The following is a 22,635-nucleotide window of genomic DNA, read 5'->3' as shown; positions in this document are numbered from 1 at the left end:
TATTTTAAAAAGCATAAATGAAATCGGTCTTTTCTGGCCGAGATTTTGGGGATGTCACAGTTGGTATCAGAGCATTAGTTTAAGCGAACTAGGAATTTTTAGGATTTCTAGACTTAAACTTAGAATGCTAAGTGGAATTTTGAGATGTGTGTCTGTTATGTTTTAGACACGAGCACTAGTTTATTTTAGGAATATTACCTAAAATGCTTTATGTGCTAAATGTTGTGTGTTGCCATATATGATATTATTTGTTCGGATCTATGGTCTGTTGCCGACCGGATCTAGAAACTTTATGTGTGTAGGATTCTAAGCGTACGTCTACGATATTAGAACTAGCATGTAAACGTTTCGGAGTGATAAGGATGATTTCAATATCTATCATGAATAAGGATCTAATTTCACCTTATTCGGTGTGTAGATCAAAAATGGTGAGAACAAGAAGTGGAGTTGGAAATGCTGATGAAAACAGGAATCAACCACCAGTGATTGAACAAAGACCTGTTGTAGCAGCAGCACCTGAGCCAATAACCATGGCTGGTGTGCAATTGATGATTCAGACGATGTTGGATCGTCAGATGGAGGAAACTAGATGGTTGCTTCAACAAAACCGTGAAGAACTGTCGATTCGTGTGGAAGAGCCTGAATTAAATGAAGGGCACTCGGAAGGTGGAAACTTCAGTGGATCAGTTGGTCAAGCCAACCCACCAATAGTTAGGCAAGATAACCGCGATGGAAGGAATGATGGAATGGGATGCAAGTACAAGGACTTTTTGACTTGCAAACCATCGACCTTCAATGGAAAGGAGGATTTGGGGTTATGGATTGGATCTCCGAAATGGAGCTAGCCTTCATGACGTGTGGCTGCAGAGGTAAGTTGCAAACCATCTATGCCGTGCGTCAATTCCGAGGTGGAGCCGTTCGTTGGTGGAACACTCTAGGGAAGACTTTGAGCCCTAATGAGCCACTGCAATTGTCATGGGCAGAGTTCTTGGTGCAGTTTAAGCGCAAGTTCTGCTCAGCTCAAAATCTGTTGGAATTGGAGAACAAGTTCCTGACATTGACTAAGGGCAGTATGTCAGTTGATGAATACACCAATAACTTCACCGATAAGATGGAGTTTGCCTTGCGTATCGTTCCAGACGAGCTGACGAAGGTGGACTGGTATGCGAAGGGACTCCCATGGGAGTATGAGGTGCCAGTACGTCAGGCACATACTTTAGAGGCAGCTATCTGGGCTGCCAAGTCTGTTGAGAACATGATAAAGGGGAGAACCACCAACAAGGTTGAGGTTGGTGAGAAGAGGAAGTTTGAGGGAACATCTGGTTCCGGTAAGAAAAGCAAATTTTCGAAATCTGATTCGAAAACGTTTGGTGGGGTAAAGGAGGGGAAGCAAAGTGGTGTGAAAAGTGTAAGAAAAAGCATTTCGGGAAATGTAGCGAGGATGTAACTTGCTACAAGTGTGGAAAGGTTGGACATTTTGCCAATGAATGTCCGAACAACAAAAGGATGTGTTTTGGTTGTAATGAAGAGGGGCATATTTTGAAAGACTGTCCGAAGAAGAAGGAGGCAGCTAAGCCCAACATTCCACCAAAGCCGAAGGCGAGAGCATTCCAGATGACACTGGAAGCTGCTAAGGATGAAGCTGATGTTGCTTCAGGTACCTTTCTCGTTAACAATTTGCCTGCCCAAATTTTATTTGATTCTGGAGCCAACTACTCCTTTATATCGCATGAATTTGGTAGAAAACTAGCTTTGCCTATTAATAGACTAGATAATGCTTTATTAGTCGAAGTTGCTAGTGGCAAGTTTGTACCTGTTAGCCATCGAATGAAAAACATCTTAATTGACTTGAATGGGAATAAGTTCTGCGAAGAATTATTGCCTATCGAACTTAACAGTTTCGACATCGTGTTGGGAATGGACTGGCTCAGCGCCAATGATGCCGAAATTTTATGCAAGAAGAAGATAGTTAAAGTAAACCCGCCTGGAAAGGAATCGTTTATGGTGTATGGGGACAAACGCCGAGTGAATTCTGGAATCATTTCCCTAATGAAAGCCAGAAAGTGTTTGACCAAGGGATGTACATCATATTTAGCATTCGTGGTTGATGCTAAAAAGGAAAAGAAGGTGATGCAGAGTATTCCTGTGGTGTGTGATTATCCGGAAGTATTTCCCGAAGATCTTCCTGGATTACCACCTGATAGACAAGTAGAGTTCAGAATAGACATGCTACCAGGAACCACGCCAATAGCAAAAGCACCTTATCGATTAGCACCAACGGAGATGAAGGAGTTGATGATGCAACTTCAAGAGTTGTTGGACAAAGGTTTCATTAGACCTAGTTCATCGCCCTGGGGAGCTCCAGTGTTATTCGTGAAGAAAAAAGATGGAAGCATGAGGATGTGCATTAATTACCGAGAGCTGAATAAGGCAACAATAAAGAATAGATATCCGTTGCCAAGGATTGATGACCTATTCGATCAACTACAAGGTTCAAGTTATTTTTCAAAGATCGACCTGAGGTCAGGATATCATCAGCTGAAAGTAAGGGAGCAGGATATAGAGAAGACTGCGTTCAGAACTAGATATGGACACTACGAGTTCTTGGTTATGTCATTTGGACTAACCAATGCTCCGGCAGCATTCATGGATTTAATGAATAGGGTTTGTAATCCGTTCCTTGATAAATCCGTGATAGTGTTCATCGACGACATTCTGATTTACTCAAAAAGCCAGGAGGAGCATGGCAGACACTTGCGAGAAGTGTTAGAAGTTTTGAAGAAGGAGAAGTTGTATGCTAAGTTCTCCAAATGTGATTTTTGGATTCGTGAAGTCCAATTCTTGGGTCACGTGGTCAACCAGGAAGGGATAATGGTTGATCCAGCAAAGATTGAAGCTGTAATGAAGTGGGAACAACCGAAAAGTCCCACGGAGATCCGAAGCTTTTTAGGATTAGCCGGATATTACCGAAGGTTTATCCAAGGCTTTTCTTCGATTGCTACTCCATTGACAGCTTTGACCCACAAAGGAGCTGCTTATGCTTGGAGTGAGAAGCATAAAGAAGCATTCGAGAAGCTAAAGAAGAAACTATGCGAGGCACCGATACTTTCTCTACCCGATGGAGTTGAAGACTTCGCTGTTTATAGCGATGCGTCTGGGGTTGGATTGGGTTGTGTTTTAACCCAAAGAGAAAAGGTGATAGCATATGCGTCTCGACAACTGAAAGAGCATGAAAAGAACTACCCGACTCATGATTTGGAGTTGGCAGCGGTAGTTTTCACTCTGAAGATATGGAGGCATTACCTCTATGGCACGAAGTGCAAACTTTTCACTGATCATAAGAGTCTCCAATACCTCTTTAATCAGAAGGAATTGAATATGAGGCAACGACGCTGGCTAGAATTACTTAAAGACTACGACTGCGAGATACTTTACCACCCCGGTAAAGCTAATGTTGTTGCTGATGCTCTCAGTCGGAAGGTCAATCTTGAAAGGAAGAGGCCAAGAGCGTTGAGAATTGAAGTTGTCTCGACTATTGTGGAAAGTATAAAGAAAGCTCAAGAGGAAGCTTCTGAGAAAAATGACCGAAAGGAGGAACGTTTGGGTAAAACGTTGGTGTTTGGTACGAACGGTCATGGACTGAAGGTATTCCAAGATCGTATTTGGGTACCTAAGTCAGGAGGAATTAGAGATCTTCTGATGGAAGAAGCTCACAAGACCATGTATTCGATTCATCCCGGTAGCACTAAAATGTATAGGGACCTGAAACCCTACTACTGGTGGCCGACGATGAAGCTTGATGTTGCAAAGTATGTGGCCGAGTGTGTGACTTGTGCGAGAGTCAAGACACAACATCAGAAACCGTACGGAAGTTTAGAACCTTTACCTGTGCCTATGGGTAAGTGGGAAGACATTGCCATGGATTTTGTCACTAAACTGCCCAGAACAAAGAATGGTCACGATATGATTTGGGTGGTCGTTGATCGATTCACTAAGAGTGCGCATTTCATAGCAACCAACGAGAAATGGTCTATGGAAAAGCTTGCGAATTCTTACGTGAAGGAAATTGTGAGGCTTCACGGTGTTCCGTTAACAATTGTGTCGGATCGTGACAGTCGTTTCACCTCGCGATTTTGGAAAAGTCTACAAGAGGAATTGGGTACCAAGTTGTGTTTAAGTACAGCTTACCATCCGCAGACTGATGGTCAGAGTGAAAGAACGATACAAACACTTGAGGATATGCTGAGAGCGTGTACCTTGGAATTCCTAGGTAATTGGGATGAACATTTGCCTTTGGTAGAATTTTCCTATAATAATAGTTTTCACTCGAGCATAAAGATGGCACCTTATCAAGCATTGTATGGACAGAAGTGTCGTACGCCGTCTTGTTGGCTTGAGGCTGGGGAAAAGCAGTTTATGGGACCGGAGATGGTTCATCAGACTGCTGAAAAGTTGAAAATAATTAGGGAAAGAATGTTAGCAGCTCAAGACCGTCAAAAGAGTTACGCTGACAAAAAGCGAAGACTGATGACTTTTGAAGTTGGAGATTCGGTTTTACTTAAAGTCTCGCCGTGGAAGGGACTTATAAGATTTGGTAAAAGGGGAAAGTTAAGTCCAAGTTTTATTGGACCGTTTAAAGTTCTTCAGAGGATTGGGAACCAAGCTTACAAGCTCGAACTACCAGAAGAACTGAATGGAATTCATAACACTTTCCATGTGTGTTACTTGAGAAAGTTCACGGGAGAAGTTCCCGACATAATTCCACTTTTGGAGTTGAGGATTGATGAGAACAAAAGGTTGATTGAGGAACCGGAGGCAATCGTTGACCGAAAGACTAAGAAATTGCGACGTAAGATGGTTGAGTTAGTGCTTGTCCAATGGAAACACACGAATGGGCCGAATCTCACTTGAGAGACGGAGAGTGACATGATGAGTCGCTATCCGCATTTGTTTGTTGATGTGTGATTCCAGGGACGGAATCATTCTAAGGTGGAGAGAATTGTAACGCCCGTGTTTCTAGGCTTGCCATTTTTAGCAATGTAATAGTCTAGGTTAACCTTTGTAACCCAATTTGAAATAATAAAAATGTATTATTTGTGAATTATGTGAATTATGTGATTTATGTGTTTATTTTCTTAATTATTATGAGTTAATGAATTAAGAATAAAATAAGCGTCAAAATTTAAGTGTGAGATAAGCCCGATATCTTTTCATAAAGTTGTAGTGGTTGAAACAAGGATTCCGGAGATATAAGAAATGCCAAAATCCGAGTTATAACGAAGAAGTTATGACCTGTCGAAGTTTCGCGACAGAACCGGCACGACGTCGAGTGACGTAAAATATGAATTTAAGATAGAGCGATATTTAGCCTTAGCGATCTAAACGAAAGTCGTAGATTTCGTTAAACCGAGAGCGTGCATAAAAGGAACGCCCAAATCTGACTTCGTATGAGGAAGTTATGATTTTCTGAAGTTTCGACGTGGCAGTATGCAGCCCGAATACTCGATTTCAGATCGAGCGGTTTTTAGCCGAAACAATCTAAATGAGAATCGAAGATCTCGTTGTTAGTAGCGAAACGATGAAAATTTAGGCGAGAATGGACGTCAGACGAAGAAGTTATGAATTTATAACGAAGTTTTTCTGTCCCGGCCTTCTAAAAATAAATAATAAAAATAAAAGTCAAAATTAGCCGACGGAGTCTAAATGAAAGTTGTAGAGTATGGTCTGACCTTCGCGTGGATATAAAGAACGTCGAAAACGGAGCTCGTATGCGAAAGTTACGCAATTTAGAAGTTCGACGAGTCAATTACGCCCCGCGTAATTGAGTACGCCCCGCGTACTCAGTCGGATGCAACTTGTCTGACCAATACTCGAGTGCCACAGATCGACGCATGTAGTGACGTCAAAGTACGCCCCGCGTAACCGAGTACGCCCCGCGTACTGAGTACGCCCTGCGTAATTTAAGATTACGCCCCGCGTAATCCCAGACCCTCAGCCTATAAATAGAACTCGAATTCAGCCATTTTCTCTTGTTCAAACTCTTCTCTCTCTCTAAGTTTTGCCTCGTTTTGCGTGCCGTTTATACCCCGAAGCCCCGGTAATATTCCCGAGCCCCGAAGCAAGATCCGAAGCCCCGAGAATCCCGAAGAGCGTTATTCCCGAGCCGAAACGCTGCCCGCGAGGAGCCTGGTTTTGTGAAGATCTTCCAGATCTACGGAGAAACACCTCTTCTGCAAGCCGTAGTGCTGCCCGATCATCTTCTGATCAGGTGAGTGTGTAGTTACTTTCATTCCAACACAATATTATGAAGTATTTTATATAAAATACGTGCTATGTGTATATATTTTGTTGTTATATATGTGAATGTATACCCACTCTCTTCTATCTTATAGATCTGATTATTTCTCAATGAAATACGTGTTATGTGTGTGTGCCTCATCTGTTATGTAAAAAATGTTTTGATTGAGCATGCTATACAGGTTTTGAAACTACGTATAAAAATGTATATTTTATCTACTAATATGTTGGGTAGAATATGGGTAGATAGTTGGTGTGTAATAAACAGATGAGAGGCCTCGATGTTGTTTTGATCCAGTCATCTAGCGGAATTTCGATGACGACCACAGACTTTTCTAGACAGTCCAGTGGAACGCTAGCAGGCTCATAACCTGTAGGTGTTAATGAACTTGGGTGTTCATTCGCTGTATTCCATCCCCCCATGGTTGCCTTATTTGACTTATATTGCTGAGGAACCCCCGAAGCATGTGTAGTCGCCCCGATGAAATATTCTTTGACTAGGTCCCTTGTGTTAGTTATTTTAGGGACATAAAGTGAGAATAACGGGAATGGGTAACTGGGTTATTGTTGGTTGATAATAATTAATTAAATTATTTATTGTGGGTTGAAAACCCTATATGCTCACCAGGCTCCCAAGCCTGACCCACTCAATTGATTTATTTTACAGGAAGTGGCGTAAGAGCTTAAGATGGGCGAACATCAAGTTGTTTTGTTTACAAGTCTGTATATGTATATATTTGTTGAAAGACTTGTAATGCTATCGTTTATGCTTTATGATCTGTATCGGAACATGACATCCCGACTTTTGATTATGAAATGAAATCATATTTCTTTATGAAATGTTTTGATAAATATCTATTTTATCATGTTTTGTTTTTGGGAACAAATTCCGCATCTCTTTTAAAGTTAAAAGGATTTACTCTGAAAATTATTTTAAAAAGCATAAATGAAATCGGTCTTTTCTGGCCGAGATTTTGGGGATGTCACACTCGCCGAGTTCATATGCTCAGAGTCCTTCCATTCGCGACTCGACTCGCCGAGTCAACCCATGACTCGTCGAGTCCGCCGATTTCCGAGTCCTGTCCTGTCCAACTCACTGAGTCCCCACTCAACTCACTAATCCGAGTCTTAACTCGAAGGGTTTGGGTTTTCGTGACTTGACTCGCCGAGTCCAAGAACATTTTCAACAGACTCGCCTAGTTGTTCTTCCAACTCGTCGAGTTCCTGCCTAACTTCATCCAACTCGCCGAGTCCACCCATGTGACTCGCCGAGTAGCTTCAGCTCTTAATCCATACAGTGGCTTTTCGAGCCATGCAGGGGCTCCAAACTGTAGATCCACTCTTCTAAGGCCCATATTTCATGTAAAGTTGCAAACTTTACGTGAAACCAAGATGCTATAGACTTAAAACACTATAGGGTTTGGTTTTGTGACAAGCATGCTTCACCAACCCACCAAAGACTGTTGCTTTATGGGTTTCTAGGCCAAGACAACCCTAGATCCGAAGTTCTCTTTGCTCACAAAGGCACAATACACGAATTGGCTTTGGAAATGGCCCAAAATGACAAAATCTAACTAGGAAAGGGGATCTAAGTGAATAACAACCAAGGTATGAGCTTCATACCTTTCTAGGATCTGAAATGACACACCAACACAGAGTCCACTGCTACTTCTTGAATCACCCAAAGTCTTCCTTCTTCCTTAAAGCTTTAAATCACTAAAAAAATGGCAAGAGAAGCTCAATGACACTCAATGGCTGCTTAGGGTTTCGAGTTGTCACACCCCCAAACCAAGGATGGCGGAAACGTCCGGGGGTGGAGGACTTCATGTAGAGTATCACAACAACGAGTATAATAGTGCTCAAAGTAAATACAACCATCATAAATATAATTGAAAAAGTTACACCAAAGTATATGTTTACGTGATTCAAATCATTTACATTATGATACAAAATGAACTGTTCGACGATTTATCGTCCCATCCTCAAAACGTGGTTGATTTCCTGTTTCACTGAATTCCTGAGAATACAAGTAGTTTTGAAAAGTGTCAACACAAAGGTTGGTGAGTTCACAAGCTTTTGACAGTAAGAGTTTGAAAATCGATCTTTGTAAAGAAATGTATGATACCAAGAAAAATCCAATATTTTCCTTACAAAAGTTATGTAGTCCTAAATACCAGGACCGAAAATGAACAACTATATGTCATACTTAAAGATATAAAAGTGATTTTAAATCGGCATAAAACCCTTTTTGATATGAAGGCGTACAAGTATTTTTCTATACTTAAAGTAATTTCAGTGAGCTAAATAGACATACCTCGCTAATTTAAAGTTAGAACCCGTAAATCTTATGATTGTTAATACCACATGTGAGCTATTATAACCATACTTGACTTGGGTGGCCTCGTAATGCGACGTTCTTCAGGCGTCGCCGTTAAATGACACTTGTCACCACAGACCTGCCGGTCTAGCTGTAGCGAGCAGCTCTGGTGTGGGTTTGTCAAACCCAATATAGATCTATACACAACTATCACGTTCTCCTTACAAGAGACTCTGGTTACAATTTACAAGACTTTTTGGCTTTGTTACTTTGGAAGTAACCCGAAGGGAATGACTCACAAATTTATTCATTAACAGATTTACGTGAACTAAACGGAAAACTTTCGATAAATAAGTTTGAGAAGTAATGATACATAAACTATACCTATTATAGTTTATCCAAAACGTTTGTAATATGTGAGAATTCTTTTATAAATGCTTTATTGTGATAAATTCATAAACTATGCTCATTATGGTTTAATATACTTGTTCCAAATAGATGAATAATCTTATCATATATGCCTATACTTCAGTTATGATGATAGACTAACAAGGTAACACATTCAATATTTAGAACTTGACATTATACACTTTGCTCAACATAATACAAAGTGTTATAAAAATTATAAGCTGTTAACAAATTTCCAGCCTTTCTACACTGTTTTTGAAAATTCATAGAAAAATCATACGAAGTGGAAAACTAAATCCGTAAATTCTGGGAGTTCCCAAAATGTGTCTAGTTTATTCATAATTTTTATCATGATTTTTAATGACCTCCAACTTGGGTGAAAAAGTCCATAGTCACAGACTGGTCCGGATTGGTGTTTGAAACGATAGGCAGTTTTGTAAAAATCACCATAAATTGTAGAAAAATCGTATGGAGATGTGCAAGTAGTCATTTTAAAGCTAAGAACTGGAACTACTTACACCTAAAACAGTTTTGAAAACAAAAATGTTTAAGATGTCCAAAACAGTCCGTGAATGGAGTTGAACTTTTCTGATGAAAGCTGTTAGAAAAATGTAGTTATGTTCTTAATGTTTTAACTTGTATTCCCCCCCTAAAAACTTGAGAAAACATGAAAATGTAGGGGTATGAACTCACCTTGTGTGATTTCAGTGGATAAGTGTTGAAGAAGAGAAGTGTTCAACCCAAGAACACTTGAAGAATCGCTTGAAGATTCAAAGCTCTAACACAAATTTAATGGAGTTTGTGTAAGATACTCATGATTTGAGTGGAATTAATCGAGGTAATCTTAAAGGAAATGGATTATGCTTACCAAAGGTGGAGGAAACTCTCAAGATCAACCCTTGAATCTCGGATTTCTAGAGAGAGAAAGTGAGAGAGAAAGGAGTTTGATCTTCTTGTGAAATGAGAACAAATGAGAGAAAAAGAGGAGAGAGGATGAATATCCAGCTCTCAAAACATGGAGATGGCTTGTTAGGAAGGTAAAAAGTACAAGGAAGTGACAAGGTATGGTGGGGAGGAGTGTGGGTTAATCATGGAGTGGGTATGGGGTTGCTTGTGTCATAAAATAAGGTAAAGTCAACACTCTACCTTTGTACTTTACCTAACCTTATTTGGATAAGATTTTACCCTTAAAATGTGATTAAATCATTAATTTAGGGGTCTTATATTTTAAAATAAAGTTTTGGGTGAAAATCCTATGTTAAAATAATTAAAAATGGGTTTAAAATGCAAAAATATGCAAAAATGGGCGAAAATGTAATTTCCAGCGAGTTTCTTCGGACCTAGGCCGAAGCTCGGTCCCTAGGCCGAAGTCCGGTCAGGCGGAGCTTGGTTCGGACGCGGGTGGCTGGTCTCGGAAGCGAAGGCGCGAGTCAGAAGAAAGGGGTGAGGCGAGGGTCTGGTCCGAGGCTCGGTCCGAAAGGAGGCAGTCCGACGCGAAGGCAAGGTTCGGTCCGAGGTCAGGCTAGAACCGAAGGTACTGTTGTGAACAGTAATGAACAGTACTTTCGGTTCGGATTTTTCCTTCTATGCTGGTTCGGTTCGGATCCTCCCTCCAAGCTGGGTTCGGTTCGGATGAACAGTGTCCTCGGTTCGGCTCATGAACAGTAACTTCGGTTTGGACCCTCATGAATAGTGCTTTCGGTTCGGTTCATGAATAGTACTTTCGGTTCGGAGGGTTCGTTTCTTAAGTCCGTTTTTCGCGTAGACTTCCATTATTGGGCTATTTTTCGCCAATTTCGAGGGTCAGGATGCCCCGAGTGATTATAGAAAGTCGGGGAGAGATTTCGAGAGAGATTTGAGAGAGATTCCACATACTCAGAGAGATTTGGGAGAGATTCGACATACTTGGGGAGATTTGGGAGAGATTTGACATACTTGGAAAGATTTCTCATACAGAGAGATATTTGGGAGAGATTTCACATACTTAGGGAGATTTGGGAGAGATTTGACATACTTAGAGAGATTTGGGAGAGATTTGGCATACTTGGAGAGATTTCTCATACAAAGAGATATTTGGGAGAGATTTGGCATACTTGGAGAGATTTCTCATACAAAGAGATATTTGGGAGAGATTTCACATACTTAGGGAGATTTGGGGGAGATTTGACATACTTAGAGAGATTTGGGAGAGATTTGGCATACTTGGAGAGATTTCTCATACAAAGAGATATTTGGGAGAGATTTGGCATACTTGGAGAGATTTGGGAGAGGTTTCACATACTTAGAGATATGTGGGAGAGGTTTCACATACTTAGAGATATGTGGGAGAGGTTTCACATACTTAGAGATACGTGGAAGAGATTTCACTGGTGACCTTTTTGAGTGTCCGGCTATGCACTGCAAGGTCCTTAAACCCCGTTAAGCCTTGATTTGGGATCATGCATACTCCCGATGAGTATGTAACATTGTTGTATCGGTTTGGCTTTCTACGTACCACCGTTTTAGGTTAAGGAGATTTAGGTGAACGCACTTTTCGATTTATGATCTCTCATTAGAATAGAGAGTTGTTTAGAAGTTATATAACGTAAACTCTAGTACTCACGGCGAATTGGGTTGACCGGTTTGACTTGTTGACTTTAGTTGACTTTGACTTGACCGAAAATTGACGGTTGTCACACGAGTGAAGGTAGAGGGAGTGATGGAGGCTGGGGTGAAGGCCTGAAATGATGCTTAAATAGGGCACTAAGCCCGGAAATTAGGGTTTTCCCACCCAGACCTGACTCGTCGAGTCGGTCACTTAAACCCCAACACTGGTCCCGCTCCAACTCGCCGAGTTCACCCATGGACTCAACGAGTTGACCCCTTTAACTTAGGGTTTTCCTTTCCTTTCTTGGTCTTTCTGATTTTGGTTGTGTTACACTAATACATACCATAGGAGGAGACACTAATACATACTGTAGGAAGAGACACTAATACATACTATACGAAGAGACAATAATACATACTGTAGGAAGAGACACTAATACATACTATACGAAGCGACACTAATACATACTATACGAAGAGACACTAATACATACTATACGAAGAGACACTAATACATACTATACGAAGAGACATTAGTACATACTATACGAAGAGATGTTACTACATACTATATGAAGTAATACTTCTACACACTCATGGACTGACCATCCTACACTTGGCTGCTCGTAACAGAAGGTGTGTTCATCCACGGATGTTCTCGGTTGTACTGTTCGACGAGTTACCACGCCGTATTTATCCTATACAAATGGATACATTCATAAGGATTATACAATTTTCCTTATTACCTTTACTTTGTGACGCATTCACATAAACGATGAGGTAGGATATATTTTAATATAAATATATTATTTTCCTTATTACCTTTATTTTGTGACACATTCACATAAACGATGAGGTAAACTATATTTTTATAATAATAGTTATACAGGGGAAAAACCGTCATTTTTACAATGATGCATACTTTTAAAACAATCGAGTATTGGTAGAAGACTACTTTTTATACTAGTAGGAAATATGGGATTTTCTAGGGTTTTCATACTTATACAAACTTTCCCCTCAAAACAATTACAAGTCTTTCATTTCAAGTTTTTACAAATCAATGACACTAAAAATACTTATGAATTCACCAGCTTTATGCTGATACTCGCTTTCAAAATAACTTGTATTCTTAGGTCACCAATAGACAGGTACGATGACCAGGTTTCATGAAGACAGAGCAGTCAAGACCCGTCTTTTATTTTTGATTATTTATTTTCATGTCTTATTCTATGAAAGAACACACATGTACTAAAATCTTACTATTAATGCAATGGATGATGTTGTTGCTTGTTTACTACTTTACACTGTTGTGATATTTTACATGACGTCCTCCGCCCCAAAACGTTTCCGCCGTTCTTGGTTTTGGGGTGTGACATGTTCTTTGTGGTGGACTTGACTAGTGCACAACATTGTGTACCAGTTCTCCTAGTCCTTTACTTGACTCTTTGTCAAAGAATTAGTCTTAATTTTCCAAATATGAAGGTTCTCATTCATCATACAATATAATTTTTATGATTCCAAGTTTCTGTCCATTTGAAACTCGGACGACAAGAATCTTTCCTTATTTGGTAAATTCTCTGACATTTCCACAAATAACATAACTAAGATTCACATCCATTTCAACATTGCTAAAACTAGAAATACACAAACGTCAATTTTTCATAAATGCCATTGCAAGGAAATAAATAAATAAGACAAAAATCAAAATTTATTTTATTTATAAAAGGTGTGGAATAACTTATCCTTACAATGCAATTCAAATGAAAACTACGCTATTACATATTCCTAAGCAATTCTAAAAATTCGATCATCGAATCATGCGATCGAAATCCATTTCTTCGCGATCAGACTCAGCTCACTTCTTCCTTTAAGCTTCCTCTCTTTTCTTCGATCCTACAAAACATCAAATGTAATGTTATCACATCATGTATTAAGAATCAAAAAATAAGAACTTATAGAGTTAGTTAATGGATTTTACCTGAAGTAGAGCCATACGTCTTGACTCTCCCATCTCTTAGATCTCTCAGGTATACAGGGTAGCTTCGTCTCTAATGCCCCTTGTTTTGGCAATAAAAGAAAATTGACTCCTTTGGAACAACACACAGAACTACCTCAGACTTTGCATTTATCTTATGGTCAAACTTTTTGACCATGTCATGCCTTTCGTTGTCATTGCCTATGTCCATGGAGGTTTGGAAGGCAGATCTACCAATCAACTTTGCTTCTCCAGTATGCCAAATCATTGTTGATTCAGCAGCAACAAGCAAATAGGTGAGATCGATAAAGGTTACGTCATGGTCTATCATATAGTACTTTTTTACGAACTCACTATATGAGTCAGGAAGCGATTGAAGAACCCAGTCAACGGCCAACTTCTCACAGACAACGCATCCCAACATTCTTAACCTGTCAATGTGCAACTTCATCTCTAAGACGTGTGCACACACTGACTTTCCTTCTTCGTGTTTACTTGCCAAAAGGCTTGAGTGAGCTTGAACTTTTCAAGCCTTTGAACTTGTGGGTCAGGGAGAATAATAGGAGGAGGTGGAGGAAGTGAGACATGATCTCTTGTTCCTCGATCGAATCATGGAATATCATCTTCATGTGGAAAGCTTGTTCCAAGGGTTTTAGGAAGACCATAGTTGTCATACTTTGACATTTACAAAACAAGATAAAATTCAAGTTAGTTGATTGAATGAGTCCTTAATAAAACACCCAAATGAGATATTAAGGCTAGGACCCAACACAATATTCTACAATTTGGAAGAGCGATGTCGTAATCCAAATTGCAGAACATTTGAAGGTAAGTGAATGACGATTCACTAATTTTCCACCATGAAAAACGAAAAAGATATTAAGTTTTAAATGTATTGAAAACTCCTAGATCATTTGAGATTCATTGAATTTTTCAACGACATGTTTAAATCTCGATATGCCCATCGATTTTGGATTGGGACGCCGAGGATCACAAAACATGGTGTGAATAACCACACAAATATACATGGTGCCCCCAATGTTACAGTCACTTATTCGTCGTGCTAGTTAACCACACACACTCCATCGAACTATGACAAACATCGAGTCACCCTTTGCTACCTTTGCTTAGAGCCCATTTAGTGTGCCGGTTAACCACACACGCTCCACTAACGTCTTCGCAAGGGTACAAAGTACAATCTGATCTTTGTCATCTCCATCGAACTTCAATCACAATATTTAGTATTTCTATGCAACACGGCATTCACTTTTCAAAATCTAAACCATAACACCTTAACCCGATCTAAAATAAACGAGTTGATACGAAATTATACAAAAGATAAGCGGCTAAAATTAGAATAATGTCTATCTAGTTTTTGGTCTAAATATTCGGGCAAACATATTACATAAGGTTTACAATATAGGTACGACATTTTGTAGCATCTGGCTTTACAAAATTAAGCTTTGAAGAGACAATTGAATTGTTAAAAGTGTTGAACAATATATGGGTTCGGCCCACACCAGCCAAAATTGTCAAAATCGATGAACGAAAGAATGCTTTCATGTCAGGAAATTGTCTCCAACCGGTTGTAAACTATGCATAACCAGTTGTACGTTGGTTTCACAACGGTACTTCCACTGCATAAATGAAACCGGAACCACCGGAACGGCGACGAAGGACGCCAAATGTTCGCCTGAGAAGATCATCTCAGGCGGGAATCTGTTGCCTGTTCTCCGGAGATATGTTGCGCGGCTACTTTTCGGAAATCAGGTTCTCCCTTGTCCTTCGCCGTCTTCGCACTGCCGCGTTGGTTGTCGTCGTTTTTGGCTTCTTTTATGTCGTTTTCAATCGAGCCTTCGATCACGACCGGATCCTGTTCCCAGACTACTTTGTTCCATCGACTCACATATTCCCTTCCTTGCTCTCTGATTCCTTGCTGGTAAGTCTCTGCTCTAGACATTGTTTTATGTTCGTATTTCTGCTATCAGGACCGTTTATTAGCGCTAGTAAATTGGTATATTAATCGGTCACTGGCAATGTTTATCATGAATCATAGTCTTGCACAATGTATATGAATTCACATTGATCAATGATTATACAAAATGTAGCAAGTAGTGATGATGCCTGAGCTTGTATCTTCAAATATCAAAAGGTAGCAGAATTATGCCCAAATTTGTATTATGAGAAACGTTCTCTCCTTTCCATAGAAGGAGTTCAAATTTCGTTTGGCTTCCAATTTGACAGAATTATGCCCAAAATTGAGAGAAAAAATAGTTACTGAGCTAAGCTATACGAGAAGGGATGCAATTAGGTTAAATTGTTTCTATTTTGAGCTTGGATTGTAATCGATTTGAACTTTAGGAGTCAAGTGTGGATCCCTTTTCACTGAATTAGGAGAACTTTGGTCTTTTCAGAGTATAATCTGCTACAAATTTGGTCATCACCCTTGAAGTTCTTGACCTTAGTTGATCTAGTTCTTGTGTTGCAGCTTTTAGATTATCTTACTCTTGTCTCAACCATCTGAATCTGTTACTCAATGGGCTAAATGCAAGAAATAACAACATACTTACATATATTTGTTTATTATAAGATCTTACTTTTCAAATATTTCTATTCAATTCTTTCATAATTAAGTCATTGTACTTTGAAAAATCCACCAAGTTATATCAGTGAAAATTGCTTTGTATTTAGATGACATTGTTATGATTGGGTAAAAAATTTCAATGTACAAGGCTATCAATAGGAAAAAATTAAAATTTTATTGCTATTTTTATTTCAATACAATATGCAAAACCATCATGAATATGTTAAAAGCCTCTAATATTGCCTCACATGTTAATATATATAATTATAAGATACTAGATAACTTTGAATGCATCTTCCTATAAATTGTTAAACTTTTATATGATGCTCAAACCCTACATGTTTTGTTAAAAAACCTCCCTAAATTGTGTTTTCATAAATTTATTTAAGCCATCATGAGGGACATAATATCCATTAACTTCTACTCCACCATTTTGTTAAGAAAAGGAAATTAACAATTGGGTGAATTACCTTTTTCATCCCTGTAGTTTGTTGATTTTTACAGATGTGGTCCTATGGTTTCATTTCAAAACTTTTCGCCCCTGAAAATTGTTTTTGTCACACTCACACTCCCTGAACTAGACACCATTTATTTCAGGCCCTTAAGCCCATGAAAATGACTATTTTGCCCTTTTTTATATTTGTTATTATTACTGTTATTGTTTTTTATTATGATTGAACATGAACTTAATAAATGGATAAATCACATTTTTCATCCCTATATTTGTTGACTTTTATGGATATGGTCCAGTAGTTTTACTTTTAACCTTTTTTCCCTCTAAAAAGTATTATTGTCACACTTTCAGTCCCTAAAATGGACCATGTTTATTTTAACCTGTTAAGCCCATGTAAATGACTATTTTACCCTTTCCTTTATATATTGTTATTATTATTATTATTATTGGTTTTTATTATATGATTAACATATGGAACTTAAAAAACAGGTAAATTACATTTTCCCTCCCTAAGGTTTATCGATTTTTACGGATATGGTCCAATAGTTCCATTTCTAACCTTTTCCCTCCCTGAAATGTAATTCTCACCTGAAAGCGGACACGGTTTATTTATGCCGTTAAGACTTAATACCATGTGAAATGACTATTTTACCCTTACTGTTTTATTCATTATTGATTATTGTATTGATCATGTCTTGGTATTGTAGGACAGTGGTGACACAAATCTAGAAACAGTGTTAAAGGAAGCTTCCATGGAAGACAAAACGGTTATTCTAACAACTCTAAATAAAGCATGGGCAGATCCGGAAAACTCAATTCTGGATCTATTTTTGGAAAGTTTTAGAATTGGTTACAAAACAAGCAGACTTTTAAATCATTTGGTGATTATTGCCCTTGATGAGAAAGCTTTTATGAGCTGTAAACGTGTACACTCTCATTGCTTTGCACTTGTTACTGAAGGATATGATCTCTCTCATGAAGCCTATTTTATGACCCCTGATTATTTGAAGATGATGTGGCTTAGAATTGACTTTCTTCGTTCTGTTCTTGAATTGGGATACAACTTTCTCTTCACGGTATTCTCTCTCTCTCTCTCTCTCTCTCTCACACACACACACACACTTTCTCTCTCTCTCTCTCTCTCTCTCTCTATATATATATATATATATATATATATATATATATATATATATATATATATATATATATATATATATATATATATATATATATATATATAGGAAAAAGTGGATTTTTGTGTTGTTATGTACCCAAGTCTAGGTTTAGAAGTTAGAAGTTTGAACAAGTCAAAACAACGTAGTTTTGAGTTATAAAAAGTAAAAACAAAACCCCTTGTGAAATAGAATACTTATGAGAAAAATAAAATCAAGAATATGATGTTTATATTCAAAACTACGTCGTTTTGAGTGGTTCTACAATACAACATATTTGGCCCATATGTTTACTTTGAGATTGAACTTAGGGTTAATTTCGGAAAAGACATTATATTTTATGTTTCTTTTTATAGGATTGAACCTCAGATTTATTTTTTTGCCTGAAAAAGACCCTGTATTTTTTCATTTTTTCCGATCTGACCCTTTTAGTCATTTTTTTTCCAAAAAAATTGTAAAATGTGAGGGTTTTTTTTTTTTCGAGAAAAGCTAAAAAGGTTGAGGGTTTATTTGGAAGCCTTTAGAAGGTTGAGGGATTTTTTCAGAAAAAAAAATACAAAGTTGAGGGCTTTTTCGGAAAAAATGAAAAAATACAAGGTCTTTTTCAGGAAAAAAAATAAATTTGAGGTTCAATCCGATAAAAAAAACATAAAATATAACAATTTTTTTTTTAGATTAATCCTTAATTGTAAGATATAGCAATGTATTTGTCCATTATAGCATCCTACATTCATTTCTTTACACTAGCATTGTACTTTGAAAAACCAATTCAATTATTTAAACATCATAAAAAAAACAAAATAGTTTTCAATTTTCATTAATATAATTGGATACATTTTTCAAACCATATTTTCCTCATAAGAAAAACAAATTATAAACATAATGCTACAATTGAATACATTTTTCAAAAATACAATAACTTAATAAAATTAAAAGTACATTGCTATTTCATCCAGGATGCTGATGTCATGTGGTTCCGGGACCCGTTCCCACATTTCCACCCAAACACAGATTTCCAAATCGCATGCGACCATTACTCTGGAAACTCAACCGATCTAAAATCCAATATTCCAAACGGAGGCTTTTCATTTGTGAGGTCAAACATTCGGTCAATACAATTTTACAAATTTTGGTACACATCAAGAGAATTATACCCAAATTTACACGATCAAGATGTCCTCAACAACATCAAATTCCATCCTTTTTTAATCGAAATTAAATTACAAATAAAGTTTTTAAGCACTTCGTATTTCGGTGGATTTTGTGAACCTAGTAAAGATTTAAACAAAGTTTGCACAATGCATGCGAATTGTTGTGTGGGACTCGGGAATAAAGTTCATGATCTTAAAAATTTGCTTCAAGATTGGAAAAAATTTATGGCGCTTCCTCCTCGGTTGAAAATGTCACCAACGCCGTCTTGGAGACCTCCGAATAATTGCACGTAAGATGTGTATTGAACATTGAACAGTATAAGTTGTACTGTGTTTGGTGTGCATTGGAATGGCTGTAATGTGTTTGGTGTGTATTGGACTGAGACTGATGTAAAAATGATAAAAGTTGCAGCTTTTTGTCCCACCCACAAGTATAGATATAGACATATACTTTTACTTTCACTTTTATATGGAATTAGACACTTAGACTTTTTTCTATAGTGATTAAATTGTTATACTTTTTTTTTAACCATTTAATTTTTTTTTAGGTTTTGAGAAAGAGCACAATACAAAAGAGTATAACATACTTTTACCACTTTATGGATTTTGCAATTAAACAATCTTTTTTTTTATAATTATTATAATACAAAAAAGCACAATTGTACTTTTACACTTTTATTGATTTAGATTTAGCTACTTAGGTGGTATTATAATAATTATAAAAATAATGGTTTAATGCGTAAATCGATAAAGGGGTGAAAGTGAGTTATGATTTTCTGTATTTTTCCCTTTTCAATTTCTCAAATTAGGCACAAAATTTCACTTTTTGATCAATTTATCTACTTAGTTGTTATTAAAATAATCATAAAAAACTAATAGTTTTGTGGCTAAGTCGCTTGATTAGTAAAAGTAAGTTGTGTTTTTCTGTCATAAACAGGCATTCGTAAAAAATGCTTTTTTTAAACAGTCAAAAAACTATAATGATTACCAAAGGAAATAGTTGAATGACTTACGTCGTTTGAAAATAAATTAGTGTTTTTTTTCCCTGTATTTTGTCTCATCCACTGTACAAAGTGTGTAAAAAGACATAAATACCCTTCTCATTTAAATGATAAAGATGAAAAAGATATTTACGTCTTTTTCTAAAATCAGGTTTCTCGTTCCATCTTGAGTAGAAATTTTTTTTACTACTTTTGTCTCAGTCTAATATGCATATCAAACACAAATACACAATGCAACATGCCAATTTTGCCCCTAGCGTAACTTCTGTGAGTGTTTATCTCTAACATATTTTTTTTTTTAATTGGGTATTATTCCAGTCTTGCATTGCGACGCCACTTTAATATGTCAGGAATTGGAAATGGAACCAGAATAGAGACATTGAGATTAAGGTAACATTTATGTATGTCTTGTAGTAATTCGTATAATTCAGATTATGAAAACACTTATGATGTAAGAAGGTGTTTTCTTCCCCTCAAAAGAAACTCACGTGTAGTAATTTCTAATTTGTTGGTGAAAAATATATAGATGACACGATAGTTATTATAGTACATGATATATATTAGAATATACAAGAAAGATAAATAGTGGTTTCTAGTTGTGACACGTGTGACTAATGTTAAAATTTAGGTGATAAATTCTATATATATATATATATATATATATATATATATATATATATATATATATATATATATATATATATATATATATATATATATATATATATATATATATACTAGTAGTGATGTTATATGCTTGCTGTATTTCATTAATCTTTTGACATTTTAACCGAGTTTCACCCGCCATTGTTGATTGACGAATTGGGCATGTAAATTGTAATATATAAATAATGTACATGCATTGGATTTGATTGATAAAAAAAACAAAGCATGAATTGGACTTAGATGAAGAAATAGCAAACGTATTTTATTTGACAGTCGTTATTAAGAGTGGAAACTAAATTACATTTTTTATTTAAATTAAAGAAACAATAATATATAAGATGTCATTTTGGATCATTTTAGTAATTTAACCACTTTTTAATGTGTGCTTGAAAAAAATAACCCAATTATTATTATTTTTTTTGTAAAAATAACCATTTTGTCCGGAATGACGTATTCCGGACCAAAAAAGAAATATTTTTTTGACTAACTCCGAAATAGCACTCCGGATTCCGGACTAAAATTTCGCAATGTGAACAGTAATCCGAAATGCCTAATTTTGGAATACTGTTCATATTTTGGACTAAAATTTTAGATTTCGAAAAAAAAACTCCGGAATTTCAAGTACAAGTTCGAAATCCGAAGAACAATTGTGTAATTTGAAGAAAAAATAATTTTTTTAACTTAACAAAAAAAATTAGACAAACATAATAATATGAACTATATATAGTGCATAAAATTAGACATATTATAGAAAAATGATGACATTACGCATTACGAAATATAGCATTCGAATTAAGCATTCCGAAGAAAATAGTTATTTTTCAAAAACTGAAAAAATATGGTTATTTTCTTTAAAATTCCAGTTTATAATGGTCAATTTACTCAATTTTCCTTAAAAAAATAACATGTCAACTTATTACGTTTTAATACCAGATAAACTATAAAAACATTAAAAAAAAAACTCAATCACAGGATAAACTAATTAACATGAAAAGATAATAAATAAAAAATAGTATAAGCAAACCCAAAACACTCCTTAGATTGATTTCATTTGTACCAAATAAATAAATAAATTAAATAGAGCTTATTCTCAAAACAACACTCATGCATCGATTATTTCATAAATAAGTCGAGAATATTGAATAATGATTTAAGCAAAAACAATGATTTTTATGGAGAGACAATTTCATAAATAACAAAAAAAAAAAAAAATATAGAGCTTATTTTTGTTTTATCAACTTTCTAAGTAGTCAATGAATCCAAATCTCCTCGCTTCTCTGTTCGCGACATTAGGATAACCATCTTGATCACCACCGAACACCATGTTTGAAAGGATAATATGAATTACTATGTATCTCGATGACCAATAATTGACAATGGATACGGTAAGTAACTTTAAATACACAAAAGTTCTGTAGAATATCAAGATGAAGGAAAAAAATGATTCTAAAAGAATATATTCAATTGATTCAAAAATAGAAATCAGCTACAACATACATACAGGGAAAGATAAACAAAATAGAACATAACTGAATAACCATCTTCTAACAAACTTTCTCTAACTAACCAAGCATTAAATTACAATATTGCCCTTGAATGATAAAATTACCCTGGAGCCCATTTGAAGTATTTTATGCTTAATCCCCCCCCCCCCCCCCCCCCCCCCTTCAAGCTGGTGGATATGACAAGAAACAAAGCTTGAAAACACTCTCTTTGTGAATTGATCCATTAAGATTCTTTGTTAGCACATCAACCGATTGATCCTTGCTACTAATATGAGACAATTTGATTAAAACAATCTTGTAGCTTTTCATGAACATAATGTCAATCAATCTCTTATGCTTAGTTTGTTCGTGGAATACTGGATTAGTGGCAATATATACTGCACAAAGATTATGACTCTTACTGGACCTAAGACGCTACCAACTCTCCCAAAACCGATTGGTGTTAGGAAAGGCGCTACCTTTATATATATATATATATATATATATATATATATATATATATATATATATATATATATA

The 22,635-nt window shown here is 36.6% G+C and overlaps 1 protein-coding gene across 2 annotated transcripts; it reads left to right on the top strand.

Moving 5' to 3' along the window:
• Positions 1-15,065: 15,065 nt before the first annotated feature.
• On the top strand, positions 15,066-20,494 carry LOC145052697 (uncharacterized protein At4g15970-like). Of its 2 annotated transcripts, none has more exons than XM_079000558.1 (4): positions 15,066-15,522; positions 17,329-17,697; positions 18,750-19,234; positions 20,264-20,494. In XM_079000558.1, the coding sequence occupies exons 1-4, from the start codon at positions 15,229-15,231 to the stop codon at positions 20,337-20,339; spliced, it is 1,224 nt and encodes a 407-aa protein (XP_078856684.1). In that variant the 5' UTR covers positions 15,066-15,228; the 3' UTR covers positions 20,340-20,494. The 2 variants fall into 2 exon arrangements, with proteins under 2 accessions (XP_078856684.1, XP_078856686.1); XM_079000560.1 differs by having other exon boundaries at positions 15,270-15,522; positions 17,334-17,697.
• Positions 20,495-22,635: the final 2,141 nt, after the last annotated feature.

The sequence above is a fragment of the Lactuca serriola genome, chromosome 5 (assembly GCF_051521515.1).
Source record: "Lactuca serriola cultivar US96UC23 chromosome 5, Lser_US96UC23_V15, whole genome shotgun sequence".
Taxonomy (NCBI): domain Eukaryota; kingdom Viridiplantae; phylum Streptophyta; class Magnoliopsida; order Asterales; family Asteraceae; genus Lactuca; species Lactuca serriola.
This window is presented reverse-complemented; position numbering and strand designations above follow the sequence as displayed.

Coding starts and splice junctions, on each gene's coding strand:
- LOC145052697 (XM_079000558.1), top strand. CDS start 15,229: ATGAAACCGGAACCACCGGAACGGCGACGAAGGACGCCAAATGTTCGC. Junction 15,523..17,328: donor TGCTCTCTGATTCCTTGCTG/GTAAGTCTCTGC, acceptor TTGGTATTGTAG/GACAGTGGTGACACAAATCT. Junction 17,698..18,749: donor GATACAACTTTCTCTTCACG/GTATTCTCTCTC, acceptor TATTTCATCCAG/GATGCTGATGTCATGTGGTT.